General features: G+C 40.9%; 1 protein-coding gene across 1 annotated transcript in view; it reads right to left on the bottom strand.

Annotated features, from left to right (window-relative positions):
- COBL (cordon-bleu WH2 repeat protein) overlaps positions 1-19,833 on the bottom strand; it is a 205,408-nt gene that overhangs the window by 136,469 nt on the left and 49,106 nt on the right. Inside the window, exon 7 of the mRNA XM_054695880.1 lies at positions 2,067-2,249. Within this exon, the coding sequence (XP_054551855.1) occupies positions 2,067-2,249 (183 nt within the window). The remainder of the gene's footprint in view (positions 1-2,066; positions 2,250-19,833) is intronic.

A 19,833-nucleotide genomic window follows, 5' to 3' on the forward strand; every position in this document is an offset into this window, starting at 1 on the left:
ATTTCCCTCTAAAATGTGTTGCTACACTACAGGCTTTTCATTCACAGTTTTAGAAGCTTGAGTAGAATGGTGTGTAGACTGGGAACAGGGTGGTCTTTTAGGTCTATCTCTGGGGATAAAGAATACCCCTGCAGGCCAGAAAAAGATGACTTATTTATAAAGAAAAATAGACAGACGACCTGATACATGGACAGACAACCAAGACAAGGAAGTAAGAAAGATGTGACCATGCCACTACAGAAAATCACAAAGGGAATTTCTAGCCATCATGCAGGGGGTCAAGTCTGCACTGTGGGGACAGACTTAGTTTCTTGTTTGTTTTAAGGAAAAGCCCATTAGTTTATGAAAGAACTAAAAAGGGTTTAAACCTAAGTCTAGTGGGAATGTGATGTTATTGAGCATTGTGAAGCAGCAACAGCTCAGGTAACACTAGAGCAAAGAGTCAGCAAAGTTAACTCCTGAAAAAGGATAAATGAGTTTAAAATGTTGTAAACACTCATGTTTGCAGTATGGAAATGTCCTTGGAAAGCTGGGATACAAGTCAATGAGAAATATCTCAGCTTAATGAAAAATAATGCATCTAGACTTTACATCAAAGGCTTCCCCAGTCTCTCAGAACACATATGGTGCAGGCTGGCTCAGCCTGGAATGCCCTGGAGAACTCCATTTCCAGACGAATTCAAAGTAGGACTACATCCTGGTCACTCTTGGGTGGTGTCCCTGCCACACTTAGCTCAAATAAGGATGGGTTTTAGAAACCAAAAGTTGACATTTTGAAAGCGTCACATTTGAAGTCAGGAAAAGAGAAGTTACTATCAAAGAGTAGTAGGAAAAAAGTGAAGGTTGGCTATTTTAAATAATGTTTCAAGGTACCTGTGAATAAAGAGAGGAGAGGAACCAGAATGGGGACACCAGATGCCAAGGATAAGGAGCAATGAACAGGTCATGACTTAGAAAGGCATCAAGTTGCTCAAAGATAAACATAAAAGAGGAGACTTCTGAAATCAAAGGTTCTCCCCAAATAAATGCTATGTCACAAGAAAGCAACATAATATGCAAAGTGTTCTCAGTTTTCATGTGAATCTGAATTTGGGGCATCTATATATTATCTATCACTCCTATTCTGTACAAACTTCGTATTTCTTAAAGTTCTTAACTATATAATTTCCTCATTAAGTAATCACGATGCCCACAATTTCAATGCTAAAAATAATGTAAATGTTAATCACTTTACATAGAAATAAGGCTAGAGGCACAAAAATAGTTTCCTCCCTTCCATGATGGAAACAAAATGACAGCCAACCTTGACTTCTATTGATAAATAAAGCTTCAATATTCATCCTACACTCTAGCCACTGAAGCCACAAGCTTGAAGGATTATATTGTCCACAGGGAACTTTCAGAGAATTAACTGGTTTACGTAAAAGGCACACTGGTCAGTGTGACGGTGTCTCAAAATATTAAAAGTGGATCTTCACTTGACCTAATAATTCCACTCCTAGGTATCGATCAAAAAAATTCAAAAACACTAATATGAAATGAAATCATGTTTATTAACATGCTATTTACTATATCTAAATTATGGAAACAACCTATGTACCCCAGAACAGATGAGTGGATTAAGAAGATATGGGGTATACACACAATGGAATACCATTCAGTGATCAAAAAAGAAAAATTCATGCCATTTGCAGCAATATGGATAAAGCTTGAAAGAATATTGCTAAGTGAACTAAGTAAGAAGGAGAAAGATAAATACCAAATGGGATCACTAATATGTGGAGTATAAAGTAACTAAATTGATAGTCACATAAAGATAAGCTGAAAAACTAACCCTTGATAGCTGACTACAGAACTGAAGCATCAAGGGGGAGATATGTGGGGGAAGGGCTAAGAACAAAGAGGGAAGGAAGCACAATGGACTATGGTGGTAGACTATAGGTAAGTTGGTATTGGGTACACTATGTTGGTAATACCTGAAGGAGGTATCCCAGTACTACTCAGTTAAAAATTAACTAATTTTAAAAAAAGAGTCACACTGATCAAGAGAGCTGCCCTCTACCTACCTTTTCTGATGCTCTGTCCTGCACAGGTGTGCCTGCACTGGACAGCAAGGGAGGCAGCGGAGCTCGTCGCTTCTTCATGTCTGACTTCATAGAAACCCCTGAAATGTTGCTGAGGGACAGGGATGTCCCCAGTGTGATGGAACGTGACTTCAGAGAGGGGGAATTTGGTGTTGTTATATAGCCCTGCTGGAAGAAGAGACAAACAAGAAATCTCATCAATATGAGACTATGGCTCTATGGATGAAGGCTCAAACCTAGAACAAAGTATCCATCCCAGCTGCTAATATCATTTGCAGGGCCTAAGCAAAACCCACATTTTCACTCTCCTAGGAAATTACAGTAAGAAATTTACATGACAAATACCTGCTGCAAGGTTTATTTTCTTAATCATAAAGAACATGGCAGATTTTTTTTTTTAAGAAAGTGATTGCCTTTTTTTTTTTTAAAGATTTATTTATTTATTTATACAAGCACTGGGTACAGTCAGAAGTGCGGGAGGGGAAGAGAATTCACCAGAGCCAGAGGGGAGAGCAGAGCAGGCAGACTGATGAAATACACTGCTGAGGGGAGCAGTGCGCGGCAGGAGAGGTCTGCGCGCCACGTGGGACCCTCACCCGGTGGCTGCGGATCAAACCGGCACTGCAGAGGCTGCGGGCAGCTTCACAGCCCAGTGCTCAACCGCTGTGCCACCGGGGAGGCCCCATGGCAGATGTTTTAAGTCTCTAAGAAATGAATATTCTTGACCAGTCTGAGGTATGAATTAATCCCCTTAAAACTTTACCCCATCATTAGACTGAGCTTAGGTAGCAAAAAAAAAAAAAAAAGGAAGGGACAGACCAAGATGTACACTTTCTCATTGAGAAATCAAGACTTTGCCATCTTGGGAAGTATGTCAACTGTCCAGGAGTGTCTTCTTAAGTCCCTTCTAACTTTCTGAAGTTATGAACTAATGACATGCTATGAAGACTTCATGTGCCCATTAAATGCAGTGTTTCATGACAGATACCTAATAAATCAAATAAATACAACCCAACACTCCATTGCTCCCAAAGAGCAATTTCTATATGGAGGCTTAGGGTAGAGAAGCTAAAGAGCCTATACATGGTTTTTCAGTCTTGTCTCACTCCAGTCTACTTAACAGAATCATAGATCAGAGCATTTAGAGAACTAGCACTCTAAATTCAAATGAAAATGAATCAGGGCCTCCTCTGGTGGTGCAGTGGTTGAGCGCTGGGTTGCGAAGCTGCCCGCAGCCTCTGTAGCACCGGTTCGATCCCTGGCCACCGGCGAGGGTCCCACATGGTTTGCAGACCTCTCCTGCTGCCTGCTGCTCCCCTCAGCAGTGTATTTCGTCCTTCTGCCTGTTCTGTTCCCCACTCTGGCTCTGGTGAATTCTCTTACCCTCCCACGCTTTTGACTGAACCCAGTGCTTGTATAAATAAATAAATAAATCTCAAAAAAAAAAAAAAAATGAAGCAAACATCTGCCCTGGTGCACTTTCTTCCCTGCCCTGTCTGATTTCTGCCTCATTATGGTGCCCAGGAGTATTTCACACTGAGATCACCACAATAGAGAGGCCAGAGGCTAGACCACTGCAATAGACTCCATTCCTGCCTTTGCCTCTTATAAGTGGTATGACCTTGGGTTAAGTTTCTTTTTTTTTTTTTTAAGATTTATTTATTTATGCATACAAGAGCTGGCAAGTGGTTACAGGCCAGAGGTAGGGGTGGGGAGGATCCACCAGAGACAGAGTGGGGAACAGAACAGTCAGATTGACTGAAGTAGACCACTGAAGGGAGCAGCGGGCTAGTCAGGAGAGGGCTGCTGCGCCATGTGGGTCCCTTCCCTGGCCAGGGACAGAACTCGTGCTGCAGTGGCTATGGACTGCTTCACAGGTTGCGTCTTAACCCCTGCGCCACCAGGGAGACCCAATTTCTTTTTTCTTTTTTTTTTTTAAGATTTTATTTTATTTATACAAGCACTGGGTACAGTCAGAAGCGCGGGAGGTTGAGAGAATCCATCAGAGCCAGAGCAGGGAACAGAACAGTCAGATAGATGAAATACACTGCTGAGGGGAGCAGTGGGCGTGACAGGAGAGGTCTGTCGCGCCATGTGGGACCCTTGCTGGCGGCCAGGGATAGAACGGGCACTGCAGAGGCTGCAGGCAGCCTCGAGCCCAGCACTCAACTGCTGCGCCAACGGGGAGACCCCTGAGGCCCAATTTCTTAATTCCTTTCTGTCTCAGTTTGTCTCCTAAAAAACTCAGGTAATAACAGTTCCCATATCACAAAGTTCTCATATGAAATATATGGGTTACTACATGTAAAACAGCACTGGAAAGTTCTTGGCAGAAAGAAAGCACCCAGTTTAGGCTAGCACTTAAGGTTATTTGTATGTTTCCTCACCTGTAAAAATGAGACTTCCATGAGGACAGTGATTATTGCCTGTTTTTACCTATTATCATGTGTATCCCTCTAGCTCCTAATAGATCCTGGTGTGTTAGGGCCTGAGTCAAAAATCTCAAGAATGAAGGGCCTATAGTTGAACTCTGTGTGGCTCTCTCTCACATTTCACCTGGTGAACTTGTGGGAAAGACTTCATTTGTGCAACTAGTTCTCCATATTTAAAATAAATATACAAATGGGACCCATCTCAGACTCACCTTTTATACCATCCTGCTATATACTATTATTTAGTTCCCTGAGGAGATTATTAGAACTCAGATTTTCTTGTTCTTAAATATTGTTGAAGGTGAAGGAAAAACCAATCATTGGGGTTTACCTTTCATGCCAGTTCATGCTTCCTTATGAGACACATCAAAGATATGCAATACCTGTTCCCTCTGGAAATAGGGAAGCAATGGATGGAAAATAGTCTGATACCCCCCAAACATGTTGGTATCGATACATGCATCCATGGAAATGTGAACATGTCTTCAAACACTTGACTTCTGCAGACATCAGACTGGTTTCTAAGCAAACAAGCTAACAGAAAAGTAACTCATGTTCAGTATTTTCTCTTACACTTACTTGAAGACAGAACACTAATTTACCTAACAATGCAGGGTCCAAATGATAAAATGGAGTAAATGATGAAAATCAGAGTGGGGTCTACCAAATCAGCTTAGAGCTTTGAAGGTGTTTCATTGGATGCTGGCTGACTCAAATGCCCCCATGTGCAAGGTGGATACAAACGAGTGTTTGTAGTTTGTTAAAGCTTATGAAATACAATGGAGACTATACACATATACTAACCCAGTACTGCTATCCCTGAAGTACTACCAACCTCACTTGACATCCCGTAAATACAATGTTTATGACAATACATTTCCCAACTCTGATGTTAACTGCTTTTCTTCACTCCACCCTGTCTAGACTTGGAACTTTCAGTCCTCTTGTCCTTGGTTCTCACCACAACTATGCATGCCTGACTGATCACTCAACACCACTATGAGTCTACCTCTGTTCTTTGAATGCCCTGCACATTTTTCAAACACTCCCTTAAAAGTTTCTATTGATTTCAGATTTTAATTCTGAAATCCTACTCCCTTATAGAAGTCTGACATCTTAGACTGTCAACTCCTAGAGTTGAGAAATGAGAGATGATTCTGCTAGCACAGTGCCCACACTATAAATATGGGCAGGGATCTTAACAGAAACATATTCATCTTTAAAATGGGAGAAGCCATATTTCTGCCACATATATGTGGCATATATATGGTTTCCCTGATAAGTATTCTTGAGAATGAACTTACGAATGAACTCAGTTGGGTCTTAGCACAAAACCAGAGCCCAGAGTACACCCCAACCCTGTCACCTGAAAGTTCTGCCATGATATCCTGGACAATAGGCTTCTCACCATCTATAGCTGCATCTCTTGAACAGAACTGAATTTTGACACAACAGGCTATTTTTAATCCAAATGTGCTCTACTCAGTTCATAAATATCTCCCCCTAACACTCCACCCTACATATTTACAGACAGGCCAATTTCAGGGTCCACTAGATCTGGTCTATTGGCCCCTTCTTAGTTCTGCTACACAAATGTTACTCAACCTTCAACCCATGGGTAAGGTAGTCAAAGTGTTTGGCTACCCAGAGAATATTTGTGGTTTAACTCCTCTCTTCTTTCTTACTCCTGGAATTTGTACACAGAATGATGAAAACAATGCACTGAATAATTGTGGTGGAAAACACCATTAAGTATGGGATGTCCTTTAAAATGCTGACACATAGCAACATTAAATAAAACAGAAAACCATGACTCCAATAGTCAAGATAGCCTGGCCAAATGCAGCATTCCAGTTTCTGGTGCTTTCTCCTATTAAAATGTGGCAAAGTTCCATGAGGGACTGACCACAGCTTGCCTGCAAGAGGAATTTGGTTTCCTATTCCTGTCCAAACTAGTCAATAACATCTTTTTTCAAAATATCAAGTTTTGTGGAGGATTTAATTTTCTGTTCCTGTCCAAACTCTTTTTAAATACCAAGTCCTTTTTCTTGCCTTTCTTTAAGGGTTAGTATCAAAATCCACATATATTGTGTAAAATCACAATTATCATATTTTAAAGTAGTTTTTCTCTTGTAAGTACACTCTGATAGGTGCTTAAGAAAAAGTGACAACAGAGAGAAAACAAACAAAGCAAACACTACTTCTAACTCTCAGACCTCTTGGGACTTCAGATTATGGGGTCTGAATTCCATCAGGCAGGTGGTTGTTAGGTGAGGAAGCAAGGCTAAACTCTGTATCCCCAACACCACTGATAGCCTACTAATTCATGTATTACATTCAATAGGAGTGATAACCTAAACCTATCTCACATAAGCATCTGGGAGCAGAAGAAACTCACAGTTTCAGGACCTGAGCTCAGCTCAAAATGAAACCACCATCACTTGCAAGAACTGGTTTTTTAACAGATCGCTAATTTAAAATTAAAAATATTAAAATTGATTTTTTCTGTTTGAACATATGTATTATCTCAGCAAATGCTCTTTTCCTTATATTTGAGTCTTATGGTAACATAGAACGCTATGCTGCTAGTTGGATAAGAGCATCTGCTTATGTTCCAACCAACAACAGAAACATCTCTCTGGAGAGACATAGGCACCCCTATGCCCACTGAGCATCCTGAGCTCCTGGAGGCACAGGGTAAGAAGCTTCACCTTTAATAGAGGAATGAGCTCTGTTCCAGCCCACTCAGGAACATCACTACAGGCAACACCATTCTGCAATCACCAGTAATATGAGCCACAGGGGCAAGGCCATGACAGCTCTGGGGCTCCAAAAATGCTGACAAAGGTTCTGGGGGTTTGGCTTCCCTGGAGTAACTTTGGGGCTCAAAGACTGTAGATATTATGGTTATCATGTAATATAATTTATAATTTACTCACAATTGATCAGAGATTAGCACTAGGCAAGAAGTTAGGTGTGTCCAAAATAAACTAAGGATTACTCTTTTTGGTTGGTTTTTTTTTTTTAAGTAATTTATTCTTTCAATTGTAACAACAGTATTCTCCCCATTAAGTACCACCACCATAGGGTACCTGCCACAAAATCACCCATAGTCTACCACCATAGTCTCTTGTGCTTCCTACCCCTCCCCTACCTTGTCCCCATTTTAGATACCTAAGTTCCACAGTCAGGTTCAAGAGTTAGCTTTCAAGGTTGTCTTTCTCTGGTTCTTAGTTTGCTTTCTCTATACTCCACATATAAGAGATACCATCTGGTATTTATCTTTGTTTCTTTGACTTATTTAATTTAGCTTTTTCTCTTCCAACTCTATTCATGTAGATGCAAATGGCATGAGTTTATCTTTTTGATTGCTAAGTAGTATTCCATTGTGTATAAACACCACATTTTCTCTATCTACTCATCTGTTTCTGAATATTTAGGGAGTTCCTCTATCTTGGCGATTATAAATAGTGCTCTAGTAAACAGTGCAGGTTTCCTTTTGAATTAGTGTTTTGGTATTCTTTTGGTAGATACCTAGAAGTGGGATTGCTGGGTCCTATGGCAGATCCATTTATAGTCTTTTCCAAAATTGTTTTCCATAGGGGCTGTACCAGCCTGCATTCTCATCAATAGGAGAGTTCATTTTTATCCACATCTTCATTAGCACTTGTTTCTGTTTATTTTGATGTGAGCCATTCTCGCCAGTGTGAGATGGTATCTCACTGTGATTTTGATTTGCATTTCCCTGCCAATAAGTGATGATAAACATTTTTTTCATGGGTCTATTGACCTTCTTTGAAGACATGACTATATAGGCCCTTTGCCCATTTCTTGATTAGGTTATTTATTTTCTTTCTGTTGAGTTGTATGAGCTCATTGTAGATATTTTATATCAGTCCTTTCTGAGATGTATGGTTTGCAAATATTTTCTCCCATTCTGTAGGTATCTCCTTGTTTCAATTAAGGTATTCTTCACTATGCAGAAGATGTTGACCCATTTGTTAAAATTCTCTTTTTTTTAGGAACTCTCCTGCATTGTTGGTGGAAGTGCAAACTGGTCCAACCACTATGGAGAGCTGTGTGGAGATTTCTTGACCTAGTAAACATAGAGCTTCCATATGATCCAGCAATTGCACTCCTAGGTATTTACCCAAAGGACACAGAAACATCAATTCCAAAGAGCACCTGCACCCCTATGTTTATAGCAGCACTGTTTACAATAGCTAAGCTTTGGAAACAACCCAAATGCCCAAAAATAGATGACTGGATCAAGAAGATGTGGTACATATACACCATGGAATATTACTCAGCAATCAAAAAAGATAAACACATGCAATTTGCAGCAACATGGATGGCGCTGGAAGGGATCATGCTCAGCGAAATAAGCCAGAAAGACAAAGAAAAATACCGGATGGTCTCACTCATAGCAGGAATCTAGAAAACTTAAATAAGGGACCAGGAAAATCAATTACTATAAGAAAGTGAAAATAAAAATCAACAAAAAACTATGAACCAGAGACACTCTATGGGGGGTGGGGGGCAGGGAGGAGAGGGATTGGGGTCAAAATATGGGGGTTGCAATTGTATGGGGAATATAAAAATAAAGTTTATTTTAAAAAAATTTCTCTTTCTTTCCTTGCTGCTGGAGATGAATCCATAGCATTACTCTTTTGGAGTTAGCACAAACTGTGGGATTTTTTCCAACTTTTTTTTAATTTAGGTATAATTAACTTATAACATTATACTATTTTCAGGACTACAACATAATGATACAGTATGTGCATATATTGTAAACTGTATATATCATTTATATATGTGTATATATTGATCACTATAGTAAGTCTAGTTAATATCTTTCACCATACATATCTACACATTATTTCCCTTCTGATGAGAACTTTTTAGATCTACTCTCTTAGCAACTTTTTCTTTTTTAAAAAAAGATTTATTTATATAAATACAAGAGCTGGGGCACAGGCCAGAGGTGTGGGGGGGTGAGAGGACTCACCAGAGACAGAGTGGGGAACACTCTGTCTCAGGCAGACTGACTGAAATACACTGCTGAGGGGAGCAGTGAGAGAGTCAGGAGAGGTCTGCTGCGCCATGTGGGTTGCTCCCTGGCCAGCCAGGGATCGAACTCATGCTGCAGTGGCTGCAGACAATTTCACAGGTTGTGCCTTAACCCCTTGTGCCACCAGGGAGGCCCTCTTAGAAACTTTTTCACATGTAATGCAGGGCTATTAACTATAGTCTCCATGCAGTATGTTATATCCCCACAACTCACCTATTTTATAACTGGAAACAGGCACTTTTTGACTCCCTTCAACATTTTTTTTAAAGATATTTATTTTTATACAAGAGTGGGGGTACAGGCCAGAGGCACCAGAGGTTGAGAGGATTCATCAGAGACAAAGTGGGGAGTAGAACAGGCAGATGACCGAAATACACTGCTGATGGGAGTAGCGGGTGCGACAGGAGCAGTCTGCCACACCATGTGGGAATCTCCCTGGCTGGCTAGGAATCAAACCCGCACTGCAGAGGCTGCGCACAGCTTCGCAGTGTGGCGCTCAACCTGCTGCACCACTGGGGAGGCCTTCCCTTCAACATTTAAGCCCACCCCACACCCCCTGTACCTCTGGAAACGACCAATCTAGACACCTTTGTTTGGTTTTCCTTAGCTTAAATTGCTTACATGTATCTATTTACATAAGGCATATCCCATGCAGCATGGGATTATATTATAAGTGCACACCCATTCGATCCAAGAAGAGAAACATCTGCTAATAAACCAGAAGGGACATAGTGAAGTTGGACTATAACACGCCTTGAGACACAAATGGGTAAATAATATATTTGACAACTTTCAGTTGAGATATGATCCCCCCTTCCAAAAAGTTAATGATGAAATGTCACCATGTAATGAAGTCTACTAAAAGTCTAAGCAGATATTTTGACATGGTTTGTGAGGAATTCAGATAGATTTTTGTTTTAGGTTGAGGAAAATATTTGTCACTCTGTGTAACAGCCATTTACAATACAATCAGGATAGGGGCGTCTATAGTATATCAGATACTTCTAGCATGGTATGATTTTAGAATTTTAATGTGATTAAAATTGAGGCCCAAGTTGAAAAACTAAATTAATAAGGCTGAACAAGGCCTCACTGATGTCATAAACTAAAGTGAGTTCTGGGATCTGTTGCCAGATCTCTTATCCTTACACCATGCTGCCCCCTTTAGAAAGGCTTTTATACTTTTCTTGTTTTACTTTGTCAAGAATCCTGGAGGAGGGAAGATCCCTTCAGATCTGTAATCCACAGGACCCTTTCTGACACAGGTTTTGCAAGAGCCCAAGCAGGGTCATATGACTAACCAGATAAGGCAGACAGCACCACTGTCTGGTCCCACTGGACAGACAGCACCACTATCTGGTCCCACCAGGCAGAGATGCCCTTGACACTTTCTGGAGAGAAGAGAGAGAATACTGCTTCTCACTACTGATTGCCAGCACCGTGCTGGGCAAGTCATCTTCTGTCCCTACCACTCCCAAGTACACTTTGTCTGCTTCTTCTTATCCAGGGGCGCAGCTTTTATGAAAGAACCCTTATCCGATCCCTTAGTCAGAGTGCTATCTCCCAGAACCCTGGGAATCCTTCAGAAAGAATGCAAACCAAGGGGCAGGAAGGAACTTAACCCCGAGACAGGCAGAGAGTCAGAACTTGTGAACTTTGTTTCTATGACATGAAATGAATACTGTTTGGCCAAGTTCCCTCATAAGAAAGAAAAAAAAAAATCTGGATTGGAAGGATCTTTAAGCCAATAAAACACAGTGTCATACAAGCTCTCTGATGGCTATAGACATTAAACAAGTGAACCATTTATCTACTAGTAAAAATCTTTTCTGAAAATTAGCAAACATGTATTATCCAACCGGTAATATTTGATGACTTTCTCCTGAAAAAATACTGGAGAAGTGGCCCAGCATGCTGAGCCCTGCGCCCTGGGACTTAAGGTGGCCCAGCCATCCATGCACTGTGACATACCAGCCTCTGAGCTACAGGGCTGGGGTGAGAGGGCAACCAGTCTGGTTGGCTCAACCTCATGGCTAGTGTTTGCTGTGTCCCCATCAGGATGGAGGGACTAGTAGTGTCGTCAATGCTGTGGTCTGAAGGTCTGAACTCTGTCCCCTGATAATGGGGACTGCTGGGGAGGAGGGAGAGCAGGGTGATAAGGAGGGAACCCAGACAGGGGGGCTCTCCTTTGGTAGCTCTCTTGTTTGTGGATCCAGTCCCTGCAGCTTCAGCTCCTGGGCTCTGGCTCTTCTGTGTGTGTCTCTCCAGCCCTCGTGCTCTGGCCTCAGTGGGCTGACCCTCTCCAGCACAGCGAGCTACTTCCTCCATGTGTACAGCTGACTCTAGCCCCTCCTTGGTGACAAGCTACCATCTTCTACATGTGGCTCAGCTCCTACCTACCTTCTGGCCTCTGCTCAGAGGATAGCTGCCATCTTCCACATGTAGCTTTTTTTTTAAGATTTATTTTTTATTTATACAATAGCTGGGGTATAGGCCGGAGGCACGGGAGGATGGGAAGATTCACCAGAGACAGAGCAGGGTGCAGAACAGGCAGACAAACCATAAGCACTGCTGAGGGGAGAAGCAGGCTTGACAGGGGAGGTCTGCCGCAACATGTGGGAATCTTCTTGGCTAGCTGGGAATTGAACCCGTGCTGCAGAGCCTGCGGATAGCTTCACAGTGCTGTGCTCAACCTGCTGTGCCACCGGGGAAGCCTCATATGTAGCTTTTGACTTGTATTCCATAACACACCTATCTGGGGGACAGATTGCATCCTGCCACCTGGCAGCCTATAAATTCTCTCTATTCCTATCTCTCTTATTTTCTCATTCATCATTCTCTGTAAATAGATCTGGTTATTGTTGTTTCTCCCATGTGTCTGTTTCTGAGTCATATGCTGCAGTAGTAAGCCTGGGGATGAGGACCCACTAACCAGATTCTTGCCCTCCCCTCACACCCCTCTGCTTCAAAAGTTAATGAAAATATTGAATATGAGCTGTAGTAACCCAAGGCTTTTGTGGTAGGGCAAACCTGAAGGTGAGATAATTGGAATATAACAATTATAATAACTGTCACATTAATAATGACAATTTCAGAAGGCCAAAGTCTTCTGAAAAGCTTGTCAGTTGAAAGGAAATGTATCTTAGTGTAATTCAAATATGAATAATACATAATGCCTAACCTCAGGAGGACCATGATGCTGTGAGAGAATATGCTATGGTCTACAGGGCACACGAAATGAGCTACTAGTCCAGGAAGTCCCATGTCTGAGTGAACAAATTCTAAGAATCAGAGCTTGATAGTGGATGTCAAGGAGGAAAGAGAGCGAGGAACATCATAAGAGAATGTGGGGTCATTGTAAGCTACAGTGGAAAGCCACAGTGTACGAGAACGATAATGGACAGGGGTCAAAAGAGGGAAAAAGACCCAGGGGAGTGGAGGCATGTAGGGTTCCTGGATAGGTACCAGATAGAAAAGAATTATGCATGACATGTGTGTGTGTGTGTGTGTGTGTAATAGTTTGCTGTGTATAATGTGAGAGTTCTGAGATGAACTCAATTTGGGGGAGGGGTGAAGGGAGGGGAAGGGATATAACTAATATAAACAATAAAAGCCTAATAACAAAGAAAGCATGAATTTTCCTTTATAAATATGTATGCAAATTTTCCTATAATTAACACAGCAGCAGTTTTTGAATAATCACTGGTAAGTATAATTCATCAAGAATAAGATTTCATATGTTGCCACAGGTAAGAAAACGAATTCCTCCAAACTAAAATTAGGCTTCTCCCATTAACTGGCTCATGAACATTTTACTATCACTACAGGCTAGCCAAGGAGAGGAAATGAGAAACCTGGCTGTCAGGTTGTACTGGTCAGGGCTGCAAGATACCTCTATGTGATATAAACACAAACTAAAATGAGAACCAATCTATTTGAAAGAAATCTGATTGTTTTTCATACTCACATCAAATCAGGAAAGCTTCCTGGGTAAATGAGTCATTATGTGGAGGAAATTAAGCTGATTAGATTTCTTTCCAGGCAAAATTAATTATAAATAAAAATTAATTTTGCCTGGAAAGAAATCTAATCAGCTTAATTAGATTAAGCAGGAGGATTTCTTTAAGAAACAGGAAGTGTTATTATGATTCAAGCATCTTTTTTGGTTGAGCACACTGACTCCCCAAACCATTGTTCAAGACACTCCTCTCCCTTATCTGTAAATAAATTTATCATCCATTGTTATCTGATGTACAAGAGGGTGAACATAAAATTTATTATCCAAAATGGACTGCTATCTGAGAAGTCAAGGAAAAATGCCAAACTGAACAGAACATAGGGACAGCAGCATTTGGGGGAGTATTCTGGACAGAGAAGTGTTGGTCTTACAAACAGTCTGCTGGTACAGGACCAGAGCAAACAGAACATGCACAGGTCAGAGGAGGGAAGAAATCCAAACTACAGGCTGTAATAATAATTATCAACAGAGGGTTTTATTTACTATATCCTAAGGCACTTGATCCTATGATAACTTTCTGATCATCACTCATCTGAGCCCCATCTGAAAGGGAAGGAAGCTGAGGCAGACACAGTAACTGCCCAGGGTCACACAGACAGGTTGTCTCAGAGTTTTGCAAACTTTGCTGTACATCATAACCCAGGCACTTCCAAAGATGGGAAAGGTAAGGCTGCACTCCAGGACAATGGTGGCAGGGACCCCAGCATTGGACCATGGCTCTATTGTTTTTCTTTTACAAAAACATTACTATGACAAAGACATATAACTATACAATTTGCCATTTTAAAGTACACAATCCAGCGGCATTAAGTGTCATGGAGCTATCACCACCATCGAGTGCCAGAACTTTCTCAGCACCCTGAAAGGAAACCCTGTGCCCATTCAGTATCATTCCCATTTCCTTCTCCATCAGTCCCTTGTATCCACCAAACTGCTATCTTACTCTATGAACTTAACTATTCTGATATTTCATATAAATGAAATGAAACACTATGTGGGTTTTGTGTCTGGCTTCTTTCACTTAGCAAAATGATTTCAAGGTTTATCCATGTTGGTTCATGTGTCAGAACTTAATTTCTTATTATGACTGAATAATGTTCACTGCTGATGGACATTTCGGTTGTGGCCACCTTTTGATGGCCATGAATTAAGCTTCTCTGAACATTTAAGTATTAGTTTTTGTTTGAAAACCTGTTTTCAGTTTTCTGTGTCTATACCTCAAGGTAGAATTACTGGGTCATCTGATAACTCTATGTTTAACTTATTGAGAAAATGCCAAACTGTTTTCCCTGGCACCTACACCATTTTATGTTTCCATTAATGATGATCAAGGCTTCTAATTTCTCCACACCCTTGCCAACACGTATTTTACATTAAAAACAGAAGCACGGCAGCTTAGTGTTTATGAAATGACATCTCTCTGTGGTTTCCATTTGTATTTCTCTAGTTAATTATGAGGCGGATATCCTTTCATGTGCTCGCTGGTCATCAGGCATCTATTTTTGAAAATTAAAACTCAAAAAAAAAAAAAAAGGTTCGATCCCCTGCTGTCCAGGGAGCCACCCACATGGCACGGCAGACCTCTCCTGCCTGCTGCTCCCCTCAGCAGTATATTTCAGTCAGTTTGCTTATTCTGTTCCCCACTCTGTCTCTGGTGAATCCTCTCACCCTCCACACCTCTGGTCTCTACCCCAGTTCCAGTATGCATAAATAAATAAATCTTAAAAAAAAAAAAAAAGAAAAAAGACTCACTGCTTTAAGATATCCAACACCCCCCTCCGTCATCCCCCGACACCGCCACAATCCACTGCCCAGGTTACAGATGCCTCAGTTGTTTTCCTTCTCTCTCAAGACAGACCTTTAGAGTCTCAGTTGCCAACATATCTTCTGACAGGGCCCCATGTGCTCAGTGTCTGTAAGTGCCCAGCCTCCCTAGGCAGTGTCTTTACAAGAACTGCAAGTTGCCCTTCAGTGTCCCATCAGAAAATCAAAAGAAAATATGAATGAGAACACTTAAGTGAATGACAGCTGACCTGCAACAACTTCTGTCCAGCTCTGAAATTTTTCAGTGAAAGGAAAGCTATAAGTTTTAAAACAAATCAAAAAACAATCACTGAAAAATCATCATCAAAAAGAAAAAAAGGAGTGGGGAGATTTCCCCACCCAGACTCTGAATAATTTCTTAAGACCAGGGCCTCCCTGGTAGTGCAAGGGGTTAAGACACAACCTATGAAGCTATCTGCAGCCACTGCAGCACAAATGCTATCCCCAGCCAGGGAGCTACCTGCATGGCACAGCAGACCTCTCCTGACTTGCCCACTGCACCCCTCACCCGCCCACTACACACCTCTGCCCTGTATCCTAGTTCTTATATGCATAAATAAATAAATCTTTTAAAAAGAAAAAGACCAGAAAGGTATCAGCAGTTTTTGCTCACACCGGGGCCCCACCTGCTCACTAGTGGTACATGGCTGTTGTTCCTTAACTCAGGTATACAGTGTTTTAATGATTGTCTCTGGTTTACCAGCTACTTCAAACTCACATATCATAGAATCTCAGGACAAAATACACTCTTATTACCCTTTGCTGAAAAATTTCCGGCTGGCCAGATGTTGTTGCAGATCAGCTGTCACTCATTTAAGAGTGCTCATTCACTTTTACTTTGATTCAAAAGTCAAAACTTTCAGTGCGCACACTCTGCAACTATGTCACAAAAGTTTAAGTATTAAAGTATTGAAGGAAATGCTCATGGAGTAATACTCAAATGCTGGAAGAACAAAATCCAAGAAAGGGCCACAAGGGCATCAGACAAAGCAGTTCCAGAGGTCCCTGATAACTGCTGATTTAAAGAGAGAAAGAATATAAAACAGGGGCCCTGTTAACTGTAAGTAAGTAAAGCCTCAATAACTGTGCAGTACTCGGTAAGTCCTCGTGTCTGCAAGTTACCAAATAGCACCCTGAATGCCACCGCTCACACCAGCAAGTTTTTTACTCCTAGTTCAATTTACTGGCACCACTTTTCTCCCATTGGGCCATAGGAATTCCTCATACTAGCTGCTTGGACATTTGCCATTTCCCATCTGCATGTACTACCAGGCTGTCTGCATTTTTTTTTTTTTAAGATTTTATTTATTTATACAGGAGTTGGGAGTACAGACCAGAGGTGCGGGAGGGTGAGTGGATTCACCAAAGACAGAGCGGGCAGCAGAACAGGCAGACAAACCGAAAGCACTGCTGAGGGGAGCAGCAGATGAGACAGGAGAGGTCTGCCGCACCATGTGGATATCTCCCTGGCTGGCCAGGAATCGAATCAGCACTACAGAGACTGCAGACAGCTTCACAGTGCTCAATCCACGGTGCCACTGGGGAGGCCCCCAGCTGTCTGCATTTTTACAGAAACCATGTTGGCTGGCATCTCTTTTAGCAAATTTGCTAGACCAAAGACAGGATAAAAATATTTTCGAAGGTTCCCCTTTCCTGTCATGAATTGCATCCCCTGAGCACTTTTGCATGGTGTTACTGCTTCTGTGGCCTGCCTGTAATTCTTGGGGCTAAGGAGGAGTTTGCAAGGAGAGCATGATCCCAAAATAAAAAAAATTACTATCCATAGTAATCAACAATATAAGTCCACTTAAGAGCAACATCTTTTTTCATCTTTGCCATCTGATTTGCCTGATGGATTTGATGGGAGAGTTGGAAAGGTTGGCATGGTCTTGGGGCATTTCTTTATCTCATGCTTGTTCTAGTGCAGAAATTCTTTAGCTCCCTTTCTCTGGAGCCTTAGTGGACAGGCTCAGGAACTCTCAGAAGGGATAATCACTGAACCAAACCCAGATGGAAGACCTTATTGGAGTTACTGACTTTCATGTTTACAAATGGCTCAGGAACCACCTGCTGAGACACTGCTACCACTTTGTATTTAATAGATTAAGTTTAAACATTATTGAAATTTACTTTGGATTTGAGTTTTGTTCTCTTCAGAGGTTCCTGCCTGACACAGGGGACTGTAAAGTTCTTGTCTCTATGGGGACACCCACAAACATATCACTGTTTTTTTACATTTTATTTTAACTATTTTTTAAACATTTTTTACATTATTGTTCCTTTTTAAATAATATTTGCTTCCCCCACCCCCTCAGGTGTAGTCCCCATAGTTTTCTTCACCAATGCATCTGTGTACCATCACCTCAGTCCCCTGTGTACCTCCCTTCCTCCCTCTGATCCCTCTCCCTCCTCCTCCCATGCAGTATGTCTCTGATTTATAATTGTCTGTTTTTGCTTTGTTGTGTATTTTACTGTTACTATTTTTTTTACACTGATGTCTTATTTGGTTTCCCTAATTTTGTATTAGCACACTGCTAACAGTAAGCCTAAGCTGACTTAAGTTTTCAAGTGTTGCCATTCTTGCTTCTTAATAATATATTACTGCTAATTTTGCTTTATTGCTGTCAATTACTATGGGTGATAATATATAGTAACAGGATACTTGGCAAATAATTTTCAAGAATAAAAACAGGGAACCATAAATACTCTTATGCTAAATCAAATGTAAACATACTCTCCCCAAACTTACTTGTATAGTACTTCATCATTGAATTATTTTAATTTCATTATTACTCACCTGTATTATAATTTATTTACTAATTGAAAATTTACATTAAAATTAACTTAATAATATTTATTAATAAACTATCATTTTCAGTAATTTTGTCACTGAAAAAGTCAATGCATTTAATGTTATTAAATAAAAATTGCTGAAGATTTCCTGTTTGCTTCATGTTATAGCAAGTTCAATTGTCTAAACTCTCATATTTTTTAAAGATTTATTTATTTATGCATACAAGAACTGGGGTACAGGCCAGAGATATGGAGGGTGGAGGATTCACCAGAGACAGAGTGGGGAACAGAATAGGCAGATTGACCGAAATACACTGCTGAGGGGAAGCAGCGGGCGAGACAGGAGAGGTCTGCTGCACCATGTGGGTAGCTCCCTGGCCAGGGATCGAACTTGTGCTGCAGTGGTGGCAGATAGCTTCATAGGTTATGTCTTAACCCCTTGAGCCACTAGGGAGGCCCCTAAACTCTCATATATAAGCTGACATTTTTTTTTAACAAAGTCAATAAGCAAAATGGTTAACAACTAGTTAATTTGAACTCAAGCCATTTCCTTTGAGCCTTTTCTCTCTTTATCACCAATGAATGGAGCAGAGCAGAAGCAGACACATAAGAAGACTGAGGACTTTGTCAGGGGCAATGTTGAGAACTACTTAATGTCCAGAAAAATCCAATCTTTCTTTCTTTGACATAATTCTAAGTGCTGCTGCAGAACTGAAAACATTAATATGAAGTTTTCTCTCACTTGCTCCTGCTCTAGTACCACACATGGGGCTCAGCGCCCTCCACTCTGATGCCAATGAGACTTATTACAGGACAGGGTTTGGCTATGGTCTTCCAAATAGCAGGCATTTGAAAAGGTGGCCAGAGCTCCCCAATCCTTGTCCTAATGTAGCTAGAATTCCAAGGAGATGGTGGCATTAACAATTCCCAAAACACACAGAGGAATTTTAGAGCAACTTTTATTCTAAAATTCTTACTACTGGTCCCCTTCCAACGAAGGAATCATTACTCAAAGTCTCTGTTTGAATGTTTGCATTTAATATGTTTGGCAACAGGGATATAAGCTTTAGCATTAATCACTATGCTCTCTCCTATGTGTAACCTAACCTTGCCTGTACTAAATGCTATACAACAGAAATAGAAATTGAATAAAAAATTAATTTCTATTTTCTGAAAATGGCATGCACACACTTAATGGATAATAGCTTAGCTCTCTCTTCCTGATTCCTGCTTTAATACTAGGGTTACAATCATGGCAAAAAAAAAAAAAAGTGGCTCTTGGCTCATAGAGTTTAAAGTCATTTCCCCTTCATGCTATCCCTTGACACCATTATTTCGACAAAACCAGGTTGCTGAACATAGAAGATAACCTCTAAATAATTGGTATGTATGACTTTGGGATAGGCAAATAAATTGTAATTGCTAGAAAGAATGTTATGACTCATTGACAGAGTAATATAGTATGTTTTAGAAAATTTTAGATAGTTAGCTTTACCTGGTAACACAAAGACTTCCAGATCAGATGCATTTTTTATTTCATTTCTACAATTTCTGCCATCTTCCCCATAAATTAAAGCAAATGCAAAAGCCAGATTCTTAAGGCATAATATG

This window comes from Talpa occidentalis, unplaced genomic scaffold (genome assembly GCF_014898055.3).
Source record: "Talpa occidentalis isolate TD23 unplaced genomic scaffold, MPIMG_talOcc4v2.1 talOcc4.10, whole genome shotgun sequence".
Taxonomy (NCBI): domain Eukaryota; kingdom Metazoa; phylum Chordata; class Mammalia; order Eulipotyphla; family Talpidae; genus Talpa; species Talpa occidentalis.